Source organism: Papilio machaon, chromosome 12 (assembly GCF_912999745.1).
Source record: "Papilio machaon chromosome 12, ilPapMach1.1, whole genome shotgun sequence".
NCBI lineage: Eukaryota > Metazoa > Arthropoda > Insecta > Lepidoptera > Papilionidae > Papilio > Papilio machaon.
In genome coordinates this window covers 5,450,109-5,467,554 of record NC_059997.1, presented here as the reverse complement: position 1 = coordinate 5,467,554, position 17,446 = coordinate 5,450,109, and the positions used below count along the sequence as shown (strand labels likewise).

Sequence of the window (17,446 nt, the reverse complement as noted above, 5' to 3'; positions counted from 1 at the left end):
TCGACTACCCAGTTTAGCTTCACACAATTTCAGTTACTAAGTTATAGATGTTCAAATATACTCAATTAACTTTTATCTATTGTTAATTTATTTGTGAATCTCTGATTTAAACGAGAAAATCGTAACAAATTGTTAATAATTGTCGTTATAAAAACTATGCCTAAATTTTGTCGTTTGGTAGTTGTTGGATACAGGTTGTGTCATAAAGTAATTAATGTAACAATGAAATATATGTTTTTAATAAAAACTTGTTTTATTTTAATTAACCTAAGCGAGAGTTAGGTAAAGTAGGTATTTTACAGTTTTTGCCGCGCAGCAAAACAAACTGCGTCACTTTGACGTACAAGGGAAAAGTAACCATATTGCCTTCAGACGATGGTCAAGTTGAGTCGAAATACGCATGGACTCTACGGAAAACTACTAGTTCTTTAATTATTTAATAAAAATTACTCCGTTTCCTGAGGATCGAGGGATCTGCAATGAAAAATGTTTTCTTTTTTATGTTGGTACTTTGGTCTTTATAATCTGCTCTATAATAAATATTCTGTGTTTTGAACTGTCAAAGACAAAGAACATTCCAATTCACCGGTATCCGGTTTGTTCACCTGTCAAGTTTTTCTCGTATTTTTTATTCAATACATAAATCGTTCATTTCTTGGTTCTCTTTGGTTTTTCTAACTGATTATTCGGATATATCTATCTCAATATTTCTAGGAACAGATTACTTTTGTTTTAATTTAACATAGTAATAACCATGTCTGAGAAACATTTGCAAACCGGTAAGTTGATAGTGTTTTATTACGGCGAAAGTAGGTATTTCACAAGATTCTTATTGAATTTTTTTGTTACTAGGTGATGAACTGCCAGCATTTGGCGGAAAATTGCGTTTATTCGCTATGAGATTTTGTCCGTACGCGGAAAGAAGCATTTTGGTTCTGAATGCCAAAAAAATTCCATACGATCATGTATTTATTAATCTTGATCAAAAGCCCGAATGGATCTTCACTTTCAGCCCAAAAGGTACGTCTAAATGACCTTCCAAAATACCAATTCCTTTCCATTGTTTTCCTTTTTTTTTATATTACAACGAGCAAGCGGCAACCTGAATTCGCCGAAATGGCGAAGCGACCGCTGCCCATAGGCATCCGCAATTTCAGATGCGTTGCCTACCCTCAATTGACGAAGGAGGAGACACACTAAAAGAGAATATTTAACCTTCCTATGCATCTCCTCTTCCATCCAATCCACCTCCCCGTCCCATCCTTTCCTTATAAGAAAAGGGTGGGAATGGAAAGAGGACTAAAATTAGGCCTCCGGCACCACACTCATCAGAGAAAATGTAGAATTGCTTCCACTTCATGCCTGTCTTCTGTGTTGTTGTGGTATTACACCGGTCGAGCCAGCCAATTCGTGCAACAGATGTTGTTGCTGGTGTCTACCACTGTAGACACCAAAAACCTTCTTCTCCAAAAAATATTTTGGTTCAAGTTGGTTATCAATTATGTTTCATGGTACATATATTACTATTTTTAGAAATGTGGTAACAAATGATATCAATATGAAATGTTGAGCAATATGTGGTTTTTGATAAACAACAGATAAAATATAATCTGTAAGGTTGTGTGCCTTCTGTGTATTTACTGTATAAGTCATTCATGTTTCTTAAACTTAATAACTTATCTCTTATAATATGTTTACTACATAAATATTAACACAATATTAACATATACAAATTTTTTGCCAGATTAAAAAAATGCTACTTTGTTATTTTAAAAATGGAACTAAATAAAAAAGATTTATAGTGACAACATATCTTATGAATATAATTTGTCTTCAATTTTCCTATCTCTTAATTAATTCTTGCCTAATAATTATGTTTTTTGCTAGGCACCGTGCCAGCACTAGAATATGAACAGGGCAAGGGAATCTTTGACAGTAATATTATTAACTATTACTTGGACGAGAAATACCCAGAGGTGCCTCTGCAATCTACTGACCCACTCCGAAAGGCTCAAGACAAAATGCTAGTTGAACAACTTACTGGGGTATGTCTATGTTTCACCAAACATAATTTGTATCTAATAACACATTCAATGTGACAGACAGCCTGCCCCGTAGTTTCACTGTAATTCTAAAATATTGTAGTAACAATCAATGTGTTCTAAAGTCCAATCGCGGAGGACGAAGAATTTCGTACATTGAACTGTCATTACCTGTCTCTGTCACTCCCGCGTAAATACAATGAGTCTCGCTCGCACAGATACAATGGCCGCCGTCCTCAGGGATTGTGAACCTTTTACTGTAGACTATAAGGTTTGTTCTTGTTTGCATAATGTGGTTTTATTTGGCCTTGAGTCACGACAAAAAGTCAGCATGAAAATGGCAAAACTGCATCAGTCACGTAAAAAAAGTGGAATCGAAATTAGCTAGACTAGATAATGTAGACAAAACTGTTGATTCTTTTGTAATAAATGTGACAGGCGAGACGTCTTCGGAAAGCAGTTACACCGATACAAAGGAATCGGATTCTGATTTTTGTTTTTTTTTTCTGCCGATTTATTACTTGTCTAGATTTTTATTACTTGTAATATAAAATCAAAATAAATAATTTATATAATAATAACTATATTTCATAAGTTGGTAAATTTTCTCCCTCCTTCAAATAATTCATGTAAACCGTACCAAATACAAAAATGTTTGTGACCACTGTCAGTAGGTAAAGAGGTCATTGTACGAAATTCTTCGTGCTCCGCGACTGGACTTTACTATAGCATTTAAATTTAATTATCTTTATGTAATTTTGGTGTAAACACAGTAATTGATGGTGCTTTGGGCCAAGCCCATATTAATTATGCAATTGTAGCTGGATAAGACAATTGTCCAGTCCCAATGGACGATCTCCATAACCAAAAAAGGATAGAGAAAACCTCCACAAGCAAAAAAACATCTTGGTCCCTTGAACTCTTGGTTATTCAGGTTCAAATGTTTTTATATTTATGGTGTTTTGTTAACTCTAAAGTGTTATGAGCAAATTAATTATTACATCTTTTGCACAATTTTAAATCCCCCAGTCTTCTAATACTAAATTATAATTAGAATTATAATGAATAAAAACTAATGAATTTTAACAACTTTCAGGCTCAATCAGCGTACTACACTGCAGCATTTTCCTCGCCCTCTCTGACACCATCCATGGTGGAAACCTATCACAAAGGTCTTGAAGTTTTACAAAAGGAATTAGAAGTCCGTAAAACTAAGTTCTTGCACGGTGATGAACCTGGTTTGGTAGATTATACCATTTGGCCGTTCTTGGAACGTTTCCAAGCTTTACCATTGTTGGGCAAGCAGGAGTTTGCTATTGATAAGTCTAAGTATGATGTTTTGGTAAGTTAATATCTTAGAAATTATTTTTATATCTATGTAATTTTTATAGTTTAATACTTTTTCTTTCAAGATTACTACTGGTGTGATTCTTGCTTAGTAATGCTTCTTATTTGAATAACCCACTGTTGACTGTCTGTTAACATCTGCAAATTTGAATGTGTATGAGAAGCAGTCACTTTGCTATTTTGGTGAATTCATGATACCACTTGCTCGTTTAACATCATATACTATAAAAAAACCATAGTCTGAATTTATTTTTTTCTTAAATATGTGAAATTAATACAACATTTTAATTTAGAATTTAGGTATTAAATGATTTGAAATATAAATGAAATTCCAGACAAAATACATTGAAGAAATGAAAAATGTGCCAGCAGTGAAATCATATTGTTTGGCTCCCGAAACTCATGCTAAATACATTGAATCAAGAGCTAAAGGCAGTCCGGATTACAATATGCTGGATACCAGCGCTGTTTGCTGCATGCGTCCTAGGAAGAAGAAGGAATAAATACGGAACATCTAAAAACATTTTTATCTTTCCAAAATTTACATGCAATTTGTATATTTAAAAGACATTAATTTGTATTTTTTATCGAGAAATTGTTTATTTTGTCCATTTTTAACCCCTTAATAATTTTCAATGCTTTCTAAATTTGGTTACGCATGGAAATTTTTATTTGAAATTTTTGGCTTTGTTATTAAAACTAATTATAAAATATATTTATTTTAGTAATTCCAATAAAAGTACAATTTATAGTTTTATATTTTTTGTTTTATTTGTTATTTATCTAAGCATTATTTTATAAGCATTCAACATTTCATGTTATTTAAAATGTATGGAGAAATCTTATTAATTTTATAAATGTGAATGTTTAAATGGATGGATGGGTGTTTGTTAGAAGGTATCTCCACTACGGCTCAACGAATCTTGATGAAATTTGACATAGATGTCTCATAGGCTTACTAATTTTTAAATTCCACGAGGACGGAGTCTCGCGATAGCTAGATAATAAATATTTATGTACATTGTAATAATTAAATACAATTAAAAGTTAACAAATATGCAAGGATAGGGATATGCAAATTGTTTACCCTAATTAAAATTTTGATAACATGTTAAATGTTTCCAATTGCGCAATAATATGTGTAAACATGAAATTGCACTGCTGTATCACTTATATTAAAACAGGTGTCTCTTTCTTTTTAAATCGAATATCAGTAGAAATCAATTATTACTGTCAGGTTTACATTACTCCAGTACAGTAGGACAGCAGTGCTCAAAATCAGCGCTGACAAACTGGCATTATGTAAACAGTAATTGGCGCATACCGAAAACAGTCCAAGCAAGGTCAGCGTTTTTTTTGTGACTGAGTAGTCACTGTTTGCCTTGAAGAGGCATTTACAGTGTCACCGGGCTTGAGGTGACCGGGCGCAGATGGCGCTTAGTCTAAACCTCGTTTAGTGCCAGTGTTACTGTCCTACTTTACTGGCATAATGTAACCTGCTTCGTTATCTATATATATAAAAGAAAGTCGTGTTAGTTACAATATTTATAACTCAAGATCGGTCGAACTGATTTGACTGAAAATTGGTGGGCAGGTTAGGATCAGGAAACGGACATAGGATAATTTTTACCCCGTTTTCTATTTTTTATTCCGCGGACGGAGTCGCGGGTAAAAGCTAGTTTAAACTAAATGAAGCAAAGTCCACTTTTACAATAACGTAGAAATATTGATAAACGTAATTTTTTTTATTGACAGAAACGCAAACACATCAATCCGATAGACTACAAATTTTCAAGGTTATAAAACTGCTGTGTCATTGTTTTACAGACAAACACTAAGTATTATTATCATTTTTATACAACGTTTTACATATTTTAATTAACATGATAACCAGTACTTTGAGCTTCGCTATGCATATATTTTTGTCGTCATACAAAATTCTAGAACCAGTCAGGCAAGTAGTCGAATACGTATTGCCTTATACTTACAGAAAAATGGCAAACAAAGCAATCAAAGGAGGAATTAATTTTAATGTAAAACATTTGAAAAAAGGTAAGCTATAAATTATTTAATCCTTTATACTTTTCAAGTATTTAATAAGCGTTTACTTTGTTTTGTATTGTACTTACTTACTTATTTCGTATTACTTTATTCACAGGTCATTAACTAAGTACAACATAGTATTGATTAAGGTTTCCTTTAATTTCTTTTGAGTGATTTAATATCGCCTTAGCAGTATATGTACAAAATCAATAGAATATATTTCTCTTGAATATAATTCTTTATCATAATTTCCGAAGTGGGTCGCGAAACAAAAAGGCGGCATATTCAAATTAGGAATCATAGAAGACGCGCGCCGCGCTTATTTTGTGACTAGACTGAGTTAGACTTGGTTTGTAAATTTTTGTTGTATTCATCTTTTTGACTTCAGTTTAAACCTTTTTAATTTTTCCAGGTGACCCATTGCCTCCTTACAATGGAAAACTGCGTATCTATAACATGCGATACTGTCCTTACGCACAACGAACTATTCTAGCATTGCTTGCCAAAGACATTGACTTCGAAGTGGTCAATGTGCACTTGTTAGATAAACCAGAATGGCTTACCCGTAAAAGTGCGTTTGGTAAGGAAACAGTTTTTCTATCCTTTCTGATCAATCTCAATTACCCTCCGTATGAAAAGACTGGTATTGCATCTATACCTTTTTAGTTTTTGAACTTTCCTCTAAAGGTGACTAATGAATTTTACATATCATTTGCGCTATATTTGTTACCATTTATTGGGTTTTAACAGGGTTACGTGAGAATATGTAATTAACAGATCAGTGGCGCTCCTTTTTGCCCAGCACAGTAGGCGGCAGCCCGACATCGCCCTACCCTAACGCCGGCACTGCTCGAACTTATTCTACATTAGGGATATTTAGGTTTAAGTCAATCGCAATGGTTAATTACGGATTGTTTTTCTCCTTAAAAGTTTATTAAGCTTTTTTTGGTTTACAGGCAAAGTCCCATCACTAGAAATAAAAGAAGATGTGTGTATTTACGAGAGTTTGGTTACGGTGGAATATTTAGATGAAGTTTATGATCAAAGACCGTTATTATCAAAAGATCCGTTGACCAAAGCTTACGACAAAATCATCGTTGAGGCAGCTGGACCAGTACGTATGAATAGCACACATAGAAACATAACTAAGCAGTTCATTAGTGGCCATCTAGTCACTCTGCGTCACATTTAGTGTTGATTTAATTATTAAAATAATGACATTATCCCATTATTATAGGAGGAATGATTTTTTTTTTCAGTTGCAAACTATGTTCTTCAAATTCATAAAGGCTCCGGAAACGCTCACCGACGATAATATTAATGCTTATAATAATGCATTGCGATTTATTCAAGACCAATTGAAGAGACGTGGCACTCAATTCTTCGGTGGCAATGAACCAGGCTACGCGGACTACATGATATGGCCCTGGCTAGAAAGACTTTACGATGTCCAAGACGAGTATAAAGCAGCGAAAATTGATGGTGCTGAATATAAACTCTTGGTAAATGTTTCAAATTTTAACGTAAAACTTTAGAAGTTAGTAAAATTACATCCCAATTTTACTCGGGTCCTAAAAGAATGAATTTAAAAGTTGTTATTTTTTAAGTTTATCAAGAATTTTAATATAGCAATTTGGTTGTTTTAAAATTCAAAAATTCAATGCAACATCATTTTTTTTACTTTACAGAATCAGTATATTGAAAACATGCTGAATGATCCAGCTGTAAAGAGTTATTTAGTGCCCAAAGATGTGCTACTGAAAATTTACGAAGCCTACAGAACTGGGAAAGTACCAGATTATGACCTTTTAACATAATAAATTCTTATTATTTTATATTAATTAAATAACAATGTTGTTATTAAAAATAAAAGCATTTTAATAAATCTTATTCTTTTATTTTGAAATGAAACAATTATGAAAATAATTTTTTTTGCTTGTAAAAAACTTAATTTAAACTTGTCACCATACGGTAACATTTTTGTACTTATCTTCTTTTTTTTCCATAAAAATATTTAAATGTCTATGGAGTATTTTAATGTCTTTGACCTCTGAAAAATACAAAAAAAAAATATCGCAAAAAGCCGTAAAATTATAACAGTCTATTTAACTTTTTTTCAAAAACATAATGAATAGATGTCTAGTAAATATTATAGTATTGAGGTAATGTTGTCAAAGTTTATATTAATTTTACTGTGTAAAGTTGATTTGTACCTGAAAATAATTATAAAGGCATTCAGGATCCATTAATTCAACTTATTTCCTTATAATAATCAAACATGATTATTGTCAGTCGATTGCCTACGCTAAGAAAGTCACTTATAACTATTATTAAAATAAAATTAAGTTATAATAAATAGAAAGCTAAAAACTTTTTGTTGTAAAACTGAAAATATTTTCATATAGAACTTAACAATATATTTAAGTGTTTTTTTTTAAGATTTTAAAAAAATATTTTCAATTTTAAGTCAGTTGAAAACTTTATTATAATGCTAAATGGGAAAAACCAAAATAATTAAAATCCAAATTAAAGATATGTTAAGTTGTAACCAATAAAGTCATGATTGAATAATCAAATTATGCCAAAAACATAGAAAATGATCATTCAGAATAAACTTGTCCGTTCTCACAAATTATTAATCACTTTTAAATTCCGCCGCCAAAGCTTCTAATTTTGTTGTTATTTCTTTCAAATCACGATTTTTATCAATTTTCAAATATGTTGTATTTCTAATTTCATGCAATTTGATCCAATCTGGCACTTTTTCTGTGAGCAATTTGATATCTCTTTGTAAATCACTAGCTGAGGTCTTAAAACTACAGTCTAACTTGGAAAGAACAACACTTAGGGTTAAAACATTTTTCCTCTCCGACACAAATATATTTCTTATTGTTTTAGCTAAGTCAGGTAGACCGCTGTAAATATAGAATTGTTGTTCTTTTTCTGTAGTCTTCATCATTGATTGTAAAGCTTTAGCGGCTTGTTTGGCTTTAACCTTTTCTAATAAACTTATAGGTAATCCTTTAAAAGCAGGATTTACAAATGTAGGTGGAGCTGTTTGTTGACTTGCTTCTTTCGTAGTAGATGTGCTAGGCATATTTTCAGCAACAGCTTTATCTGTTGTTATTTTTTCTTCATTTACTTTCGCCGCAGTTAATTTCTCTAAAGCTTTACCCATCTTTGGATTGCATTTAAATAATTCACGAGCTTTAGCAAGCACATCCTGAGCCGAACTAATTTTCTCAGTGTTAGGCATCTCTGGTAATTTAGCGCATGGTATTTCTGGCAATTTTTCAATTTCGAATTCTGGATGCCAACGAATTAATTTGTCATCAGGTATTTCCATTGGAGGGTCCAGTGATGCCAGGAATTGAGCATGATGTTTCTTCACCATTTGGAGCAATGTATTGAAGAAATATCTTCGTCTTTCTAACAGAACACTCAGGTTCATGGTCTTGATTTCGTTGGGGAGATTTGGTGATATCACCAACTCGTAAGATTCCTTCTGACATGAAGCTGTGAAGTTTTTAACTTTCTCAACACTGTAATTATAAAAGTCCGGCACAAGATGTTTAATTTGAGATAAATGTTTGAGAGTAAATCTTCGTTTGAGCATCTCTTGGATAGAGGGCTGGAGTTTGGTGAAAGTAATTTTTTCATTCCTACTGTATAGCATGCCTACAATTGTTTCCATGCTCCTGAAGAGTTCACCAACGAATCTGTATTGGTAGGGTAGAGGGAGACTGCTGTGAGACTCGGAGGCAGTAGATGAGCTTAAAGATGCAAATTTAATAAATGCTGGCACCTGGAAATCCAAAAAGTATAATAAACATAAAGCCTACAATATGCAGTATATGAAAATACATAGATAATTTAACATCAATTACATTTATATGGGTCTAAACTGTTTACTGTTTATGTTGTTAATTTACTGTTACTGTTATTAATTTTAGAAAATTTATAAATTTACTTTTATTATTAACAATTACTCTTTTCATACATATCAAAATGATAAATGCTTTTTTCAATAAAATTTTCAAGAATAAGTTATGTTTTCAAAAGATAGGGTAGAATTTTCTAAAAGTTTTTATTTACCTTATTAGGGCTCTTGACAGGGCTGACAAGGACTTTTCTTGGTGAAATAATAGGTCTTTGTAACTGAACTTCTGATTTTGCCTCCTTCTTGGGTGTTGATAAACCCTTGTTAAGTTTACTTGGACTAAAAGATGGAACAGAACACTTTATGAAATGATATTGTCACATTAGTCAAAATATAAGATATAAATAATATAATAATATAGTAGTCAACATTTCTAACAACATTTATTGTAGGGACTGTACAAATGTTGGATGAAATAACAGAAATTCATATAATTCTCAAGTATAATGAATGATATATTAAAATAACTAACCTTATAGGTACATCCACATCAATTGACTTAAATTCTTTAAGATTTTGTTTATGTTTTCCTTCTAAGCATAGTGGAATATTTTTACTAAGACGTTCAGCAGTTGATTTTATCTCTGCTAGTCTAGAGCTGCTAGCCAATTTCTTTCGGATATCTCCCAAACTTAACTCCTTACGAGCTGAATTTAATGAAACAGACGGTTTAGAACCCAAACTTAACTCTTTTCGAGCAGAACCGGTTACCGTTTCTGAAGGAATAGAAGGTTTAGCCCCCAAACTTAATTCTTTACGAGCAGAATTTAATGAGACTGTTTCTGAAGCTAACGAAGGTTTAGCTATATTATTAGCATTAACTTTTTTTGCAAATACTTCCAGTTGGTTTGATGCTCTTATAAGGCCATTCGAAGAGGTTGAATGGCATTCACCTTTATCCTTTTTATCTGTCTTCAACACTTTTGTACATGTAAAATGGGGCTTCAAATTTTTATTATCCACATCATTATTTTTAAGTGATGAAGAGTTTCGTTCAGTTTCTTTGTGGTTATCTGGAATACGCTCAATATGCGCTAGTTTATGTTTTGTATTTACAAGATCTTCCGATGCTGGCCGTTTTCGACTATTGAAAAACGTAGTAATAGTCGTTTGAGCCATGATTAAATTTTCTTTGTATATATTTTAAGCAACTTTTCTATAAGTTTAACAAACGGAATTCCCTCCAAAAGTACTAAATTTTTGACAATTTCAACTTAAAATTGAAACTTTGCAATCTGAGCTCTAGACAAAGACAATAATAGCATACCATCGACTCAAAATGTGAATGCTATGTCCGTTTTTTTTTTTTCAGATTTATCTATATTTAAATTTTTCTTAATAAGCGAAGAAATAAAATATTTTCTAATTAAAACTAAAATAATATTAGTAGGATTTGAAACAATTAACTATCCATTTCAAAAAGCTTACGTTTGTACTAATACATAGTACATAGGAGTTGAACGATCGAACGAATTCCGGAGTTAACGGAGTTGACTCACGTCTTTATCACAGTTTACAGACCTTTACAGGCACAGAGTTGCAGTTATTGTTACTGTTACAGTTTTACAATTCCGCCGTCTTTTCTGTTTGGATTAGCGTTTTAAATACAAATAAATACTTATTCACGGGTTAAAAAATTAATGTTCAATTATTTTATAGTATTTTAAGGTAGGATTAGTTTACGTTAAAATACTATAATTTTAGGACTTAATTTTTTTAAGATTTAAATACTCTATCAACATTTACTCTGAATTGACAATTAAACAGTCATGGACGTTTTTGAAAATGACAACATAGAATTATTTTTATTTATCAAGTATAGAGAAAAGAAACAAAACAACTTTATCGCAGTTAGAACGAATGCTATGCCTAAAAATGATTTAGTTTATACAGTAAATCAGCAAAGTATCATTTTAGTAACATAGGAATGTGAACTATTTTTTACAATGGCAAAAGGTGCTTCAGTCAAAACTGACAATAAAAAGAGTATTCTGGTCGTACCAAGCCGAGTTGTTAGTAGACCAGACAACTTAGCAGGCGGGGAAGAAACTGAAATCACAGCCCAAATATCTGTTCCACAAGAAGGCGGGTGGGGATGGGTAGTTGTGGCTGCAAGTTTTTTGAGTATTTTTATACTTGATGGTGCTTGCTTCACATTTGGAAGTTTTCTTAAGGATATGAGTAAGGATCTAAATGAGCCCGAATCACTCATAGCATTAATAAATTCAATAGCAATTGCTCTATACTTTATAGGAGGACCATTCGCTTCGGCTTACATAAACAGATTCGGATTTCGAGCATGTATTATGTCGGGATCCGTTATATGTGCTTTTTCGCTATTTGCAACATATTTTACAACTGATTATGCAACAGTGTGTGTATTTTATGGTGCTTTGGCGGGGATTGGTTACTGTATGATAAATTTATCGTCAGGTTTAATCGTAGGATTTTATTTTGAGAAACTACGGCCGATTGCTATGGCAATTTCAACTTGTGGATCTAGCTTTGGTGTAATGGTAATGTTTCCTGTAAATACGTATTTGATTAATTTGTCAGGCTGGCGTAATACTACACTATTACATTCAGGACTTTTTGGTCTAGTATATTTTATCGGTATGACATACCGGCCGCTGCTCTCCTTAACAGTCATAAAAGCTACAGAAGATCCTACACGCACTGTGACGTACTTGCCAAGTTTATCTGCTGCAGGTTTAAAACTGACAGCTTCAGGCACGAAAGCGGATAATTTGATACCAACGACGACAGAACGACTTTTCAGTGCCGTTTCAAATTACAACTTCCCAACTGCGGCAGCAATAGTTGAAGAAGGTGCCGCCGTGCCTGTCTCTCAACCGGGCCCATCAACGACGCCGGTATCTAAACTTACTTTGATGGCTCATGGGCCCCAAAGCGCAATAAGTCGACAACAATTAAAACAGATAAAGGATATGATATCTAGAAGTAATATTAAAGATGTAAAGCAGGTCAATGCGGACATTGAACAGGAGTCAAACATACCCTCAAAAAGGCCTGGGTTTTGGAGAAGGTTATTTCATTGGGAAGAACATGTACCGGAATCTCGTCCAATGTACCGAGACGATGCGTTTTACGACGGTAAATTAGAAAAATTACCTATTTATCAAAAAAGTATGGTAGATACAACAGCAGAAGGAAAAACTGGCTTAGAGTATCAGTTAGCCGTATCGAGAGCGGCTACAACTGCAGATATTCAAGAACGACGAGGTGTTTTCACTACTGCGGCCAGACGTGTTTTGGCGACAATGATGGACCCTAAATTACTGAAACAAAGTTCATTTTTGTTATTGTGCGCGTCTGCTTTCTGTGTATATGTAGGATTTTTGGTACCGTACGTTTTTATTCAAAGTCGAAACTTAGAAGCCGGAGTAGATTCACATCATTGTGCGTTATTTGTAAGTGCGATAGGTTTTTCGAATGCACTAGGAAGAATAATTTTAGGAATACTAGCATGTAAAGTTGATCCGCTTTATATGTATTCCGGGTCTTGTATAATAGCGGGTATTGGAACTATAGCATCCGGAATATCATTCGACATATATTACCAGTATGCTTATTGTTTTGTATTTGGATTTTGTATCGCGAGTACTGCTTGTCTAAGAAGTATGGTGTTAGTGTCACTATATGGCTTAGAAAAATTAACGAATGCTACAGGGATGCTGATACTATTTCATGGCCTAGGCAGTTTAGTTAGCACACCGCTCGCAAGTATTATTCAAAGTAATTTTGGATATACTTTTGCTTTTTACGTCTCTGGATTATTTATATCTTTAGGAGGTTTTGTTTTGTTACCTATTAGGTTAAAATTAACTCCTAAAACTAACGAAATAATTAATCAAAAGAGGACTAATGTAAATGGTACTACAAGTAAATGACTTTGTTCTAATTTAGTATAGTTACCTTTTTGTACGTAAAATAAATATATCTATTACATTATTTTCATGTGTTAATTTTATTCAATAATCAAGGATATATTTGTAATTTAAACTTTAGGAACCCTGGCAGAAATTTATTTTTTTCTTTCGAAAATGCAACATTTATATTTTTTTTTTAATTATAAAATCATCGAATAAAATTAAACATCTATTAATTTTGTAAGGTGTCTTTTTATTTAATTACTATTAAATATATTCCATGAAATCATTTTTAAGATTAGTTTGGTGTAGTCTGTGATAAACGTGCGTTATAAAATTGGCGTTTAATTACTAATAGCAACCCTATAGGTTCATGTTCGAGCGCATTTTGTTCTGTCTTGTCTGCAACCGGCCGCCATACTCAAACAAAAAGGTTGAGATGAAAAGATAAATTTTTTATATCTTGAAAGGTGTTGAAAGTGTTTTAATTTACTAAATGAGTTCTAAATCAGACGTCAATAGAAGAGTACTCGCCATTCAGGCGAAAAAGAAGCGGCATAAACTTGGTAAAAAGAAAAACCGTGAGGAGGACCACGGCGCTGCTGGGCAAGGAAATGGGCTGCGCAATCAAAATCAGAATCGACTAGAACCAACACATAGCTCATCTAATGAAACCATCGAAGAGGATGAGGATGAACAATATGCTAGTGACGACGAGGAGCAGGAGGACAGCGCCGATTACTGTAAGGGTGGATACCATCCTGTCAAAATAGGAGATCTATTCCTGAACCGCTACCACGTCACCAGGAAGCTGGGCTGGGGTCACTTTTCTACTGTGTGGTTGTGTTGGGATCTCGTTGACAAGCGTTTTGTAGCGTTAAAAGTAGTTAAATCGGCGCCCCACTTTACGGAAACCGCTCTAGATGAAATCAAAATTTTAAAGGCGGTTCGTGATAGTGATCCCGCCGATCCGAAAAGAAACAAGACGGTTCAATTGCTTAATGATTTTAAAATTACTGGTGTGAATGGAACCCATGTTTGTATGGTGTTTGAAGTTCTTGGTCACCACCTGCTGAAACTAATACTCAAATCTAACTATAGAGGTATCCCACGTGAAAATGTTAAAACTATTATAAGACAGGTGTTAGAAGGCTTGGATTATTTGCATACCAAGTGTAAAATAATACACACCGACATAAAACCTGAAAATGTGCTGGTTTGTGTTGATGAAGCTTATATTCGAAAGCTGGCCGCTGAAGCAACAGAGCTACATTCCCTTGGCCTGAGACTGCCCCATTCCCTCATTAGCACAGCACCAAAGGAATTCCAGGAGCCTGTAGTCACTTCAAAAATGAGTAGAAACAAAAAGAAAAAATTAAAGAAGAAAGCCAAACGTCAATCCATGTTACTTAAGAAGCAGATGGAACAAATAGAGGAAATGGAAGAACAGAAGAAGATTGAAAACAACAGTGAGTCAGCTCCGATGTCTCAGGATATTGATGATTCACCTCAAACACCGGAGGAAGCGAGTGTTATTGAAACAACACGGTCAGAGATTGAAGCCAATATTAATGGTTGCAATGACTTACAAAGAGCTGATGACGACGCATTTGACACAGATGCTGATGCAGTGCAAGTAAGAAATAAGCAGTATAACTGCGGTGATGATCCCGGAACACCCATGTCCGAAGGAGAAATGACTGATACTCCACCCTCCTTCAACTCCCAAACTAAGGACAAACTGCTTGATAAACACCCTGATCCTGCATTTGAAGTGTGTGACATAGAAGTCAAGATTGCTGATCTAGGAAATGCCTGTTGGGTACACCGGCACTTCACTGAAGATATTCAAACAAGACAGTATCGGTCCTTGGAAGTACTGTTGAGTGCAGGTTATGGCACATCAGCAGATATATGGAGCACAGCTTGCATGGCATTTGAACTTGCCACAGGGGATTACTTATTTGAACCTCATTCCGGTGATGGTTACAGTAGAGATGAAGATCACCTAGCTCATATAATAGAGTTACTTGGTGATATCCCCAAACGCATTGCAGCTTCAGGAAAATATTCGAAGGTATTCTTCAACAAGAAAGGTGAGTTAAGAAATATAACAGGGTTGAAGCCTTGGGGCTTAGTTTCCGTATTAAAAGATAAATATGAATGGAGTCAGAGGGAGGCGGAGGAGTTTGCTGATTTCTTGAAGCCTATGTTAGACTTTGACCCCAATCGGCGAGCGACGGCCTACGAGTGCCTGCAGCACCCTTGGCTGAAGAAGAGCCAACCTGAACAAAAAGAGTCTGAGGAATAATCTTTATCGCTCTCTGTTATGAATGGTCTGCATTCATAAAATCAGTAGTGTCGACACACTAAGTATATGCATGTTTTATGTTTCAATCAAAGTTTATTTATGGATTTGTTTGTGAATAGTTCAATTCCTACCTAGATTGTTTTAATAGATATCCTTAATTCCATAAATAATTATGAGCAAAATACTAAATTGATGCGATATAAAAAATATATAGATTTCCCCTGCAATGGTAGCAATGTATATAATACAATCGCTGCTCAAACTAGTAGAATCATTTATGTGGTTACGATTATTGGCATACTAATAGAAAAAATCCAAAATTTTCCCTCTTGTACAGATAGCTTTAGTAAAAATTGTGATGTATGGTGACATATAGACAATATAGGGTTTGTCACATTATTCTCTAGGACTCTTAGCTCATATAGCTGTGCACCTGAAACCACCTAGGATGTGAGAAACCTGAACAAGTTATGTGTCATGTAGTAACTCAGGCAGTAGATATGTTCACATAGTTAAGTTTTGTTTTTTTTTTATCACTATCACAATAAAAATCTCATAATGTAAACTTAGAGATAAGACAGTATTTGTAACGCCACACTTCCGAGACTGCCTTTTTGTATATCGATGAGTCATCTAAATTTAACAATGGCTGGAGCTGGCAACAGATGGGGCAGCAGTGACAGAGACCTCTCAACCAGTTAATAGATATGTTATTTATCATAGGTCCCGATTTACACGATCATAATTTGTAATAATTATATCTGCAAATTTACATGAATAAAATTTCAAAAATGAGCTTGTTATTTAAGTGTTTACTTTTATTTTCATTATGCCTGTTCTTGTCTATATATTTAGATAAATTACAATTTTGCATTAGTAATAAAATTAATATTACTATTAAATATTGCAGAATAAACATCAAAGAATTGTTTAAAGTTTTAAATAATTTTAATTCAATTAAATAATAAGTAATTTAAGTCTTAAAAATCATTAATTGATTTTTTAATTTCAGAACATAAACATAAAAAATAGTATTTTCCCTCTTTCGTTCTTAGAAATACTTGAATGATAAAAGATTATTTTCTATTTTTTTGTCATAGTATTGTGCATATATAGGTTCTTACATAAGTAGGTGAAACAGGAAGTAACATTGTTAGGGAGTTGTTGACAGACCCTGCCCAGCTTATTGTGACAGAAAGAAACGCGTCACGGGCTGTGCACACATTCACAGCAACTAGAGATTACTCAATAAGCAATATAAGAACATAAAAACCGCATTATGGCGCTTGATAATATGGTTATAAGCCAGGCTGCCAAGGTCACAAACATCTGAGTATCAATTTTTGAAATGCAAAGCATCATACATAAGCATGATCTCTTTTTTAAGAAAGAAAATGTTTTGTACAGTTGTTTGGACAGTTGTCACTTACGGTAATATGGATGATTCATTTTTTAATTTAAAATAACGTAAACTAAATGGTTACGTTTCAATAACACGGTGTTTTAGAACGGGTACTTAGACAATGGTCGTATTTTCTTTAGCATACTAAAATACAGAGTACAAATGTAACGATGAGTGAATATATTCGTCACTTCCGCGCCTTTTCTCAATCATTAGGTAAAGTTAGTGACTTAAAGACGTTTTAAAAATGTTGAATTGTTTATAAAAAGCAAAACACATTTGCTTAACCCGACGGGCACGTTTTTTTTGGTTATGCTAAACATGAATTAACTTTCTAACTTTAACTGCGCAGTACTTAAGTAAATCAAGACTTTTCAAATGGAATTAAGGAAACTTCCGTTTTCAGATTTATTTTAACACAACAAAAGATGATGACTCCTTTGTGGTTATCCAAAATCCATAACATGAAGG

At 33.5% G+C, this 17,446-nt stretch overlaps 4 protein-coding genes across 4 annotated transcripts; 3 read left to right on the top strand and 1 right to left on the bottom strand.

The window, feature by feature from the left end:
• Positions 1–587: 587 nt before the first annotated feature.
• On the top strand, positions 588–7,264 carry LOC106719094. Its single transcript, XM_014513347.2, has 10 exons — positions 588–779; positions 853–1,020; positions 1,888–2,045; positions 3,139–3,384; positions 3,725–3,890; positions 5,229–5,441; positions 5,845–6,012; positions 6,389–6,546; positions 6,692–6,934; positions 7,121–7,264. The coding sequence occupies exons 1-10, from the start codon at positions 755–757 to the stop codon at positions 7,247–7,249; spliced, it is 1,674 nt and encodes a 557-aa protein (XP_014368833.2). The 5' UTR covers positions 588–754; the 3' UTR covers positions 7,250–7,264.
• A 664-nt stretch (positions 7,265–7,928) lies between these two features.
• On the bottom strand, positions 7,929–10,585 carry LOC106719124 (DNA replication factor Cdt1). The gene is made up of 3 exons (XM_014513380.2): positions 9,845–10,585; positions 9,528–9,651; positions 7,929–9,237 (listed from the first exon to the last, which is right to left on the bottom strand). The coding sequence occupies exons 1-3, from the start codon at positions 10,489–10,491 to the stop codon at positions 8,068–8,070; spliced, it is 1,941 nt and encodes a 646-aa protein (XP_014368866.2). The 5' UTR covers positions 10,492–10,585; the 3' UTR covers positions 7,929–8,067.
• Positions 10,586–11,318: 733 nt separating this feature from the next.
• On the top strand, positions 11,319–13,283 carry LOC106719093. Its single transcript, XM_045680349.1, has one exon. It carries the CDS (start codon positions 11,319–11,321, stop codon positions 13,281–13,283), a length of 1,965 nt encoding a protein of 654 aa, XP_045536305.1.
• Positions 13,284–13,603: 320 nt separating this feature from the next.
• On the top strand, positions 13,604–16,364 carry LOC106719205 (SRSF protein kinase 2). Its single transcript, XM_014513483.2, has one exon. It carries the CDS (start codon positions 13,759–13,761, stop codon positions 15,571–15,573), a length of 1,815 nt encoding a protein of 604 aa, XP_014368969.1. The 5' UTR covers positions 13,604–13,758; the 3' UTR covers positions 15,574–16,364.
• The last annotated feature ends 1,082 nt before the right edge of the window (positions 16,365–17,446 follow it).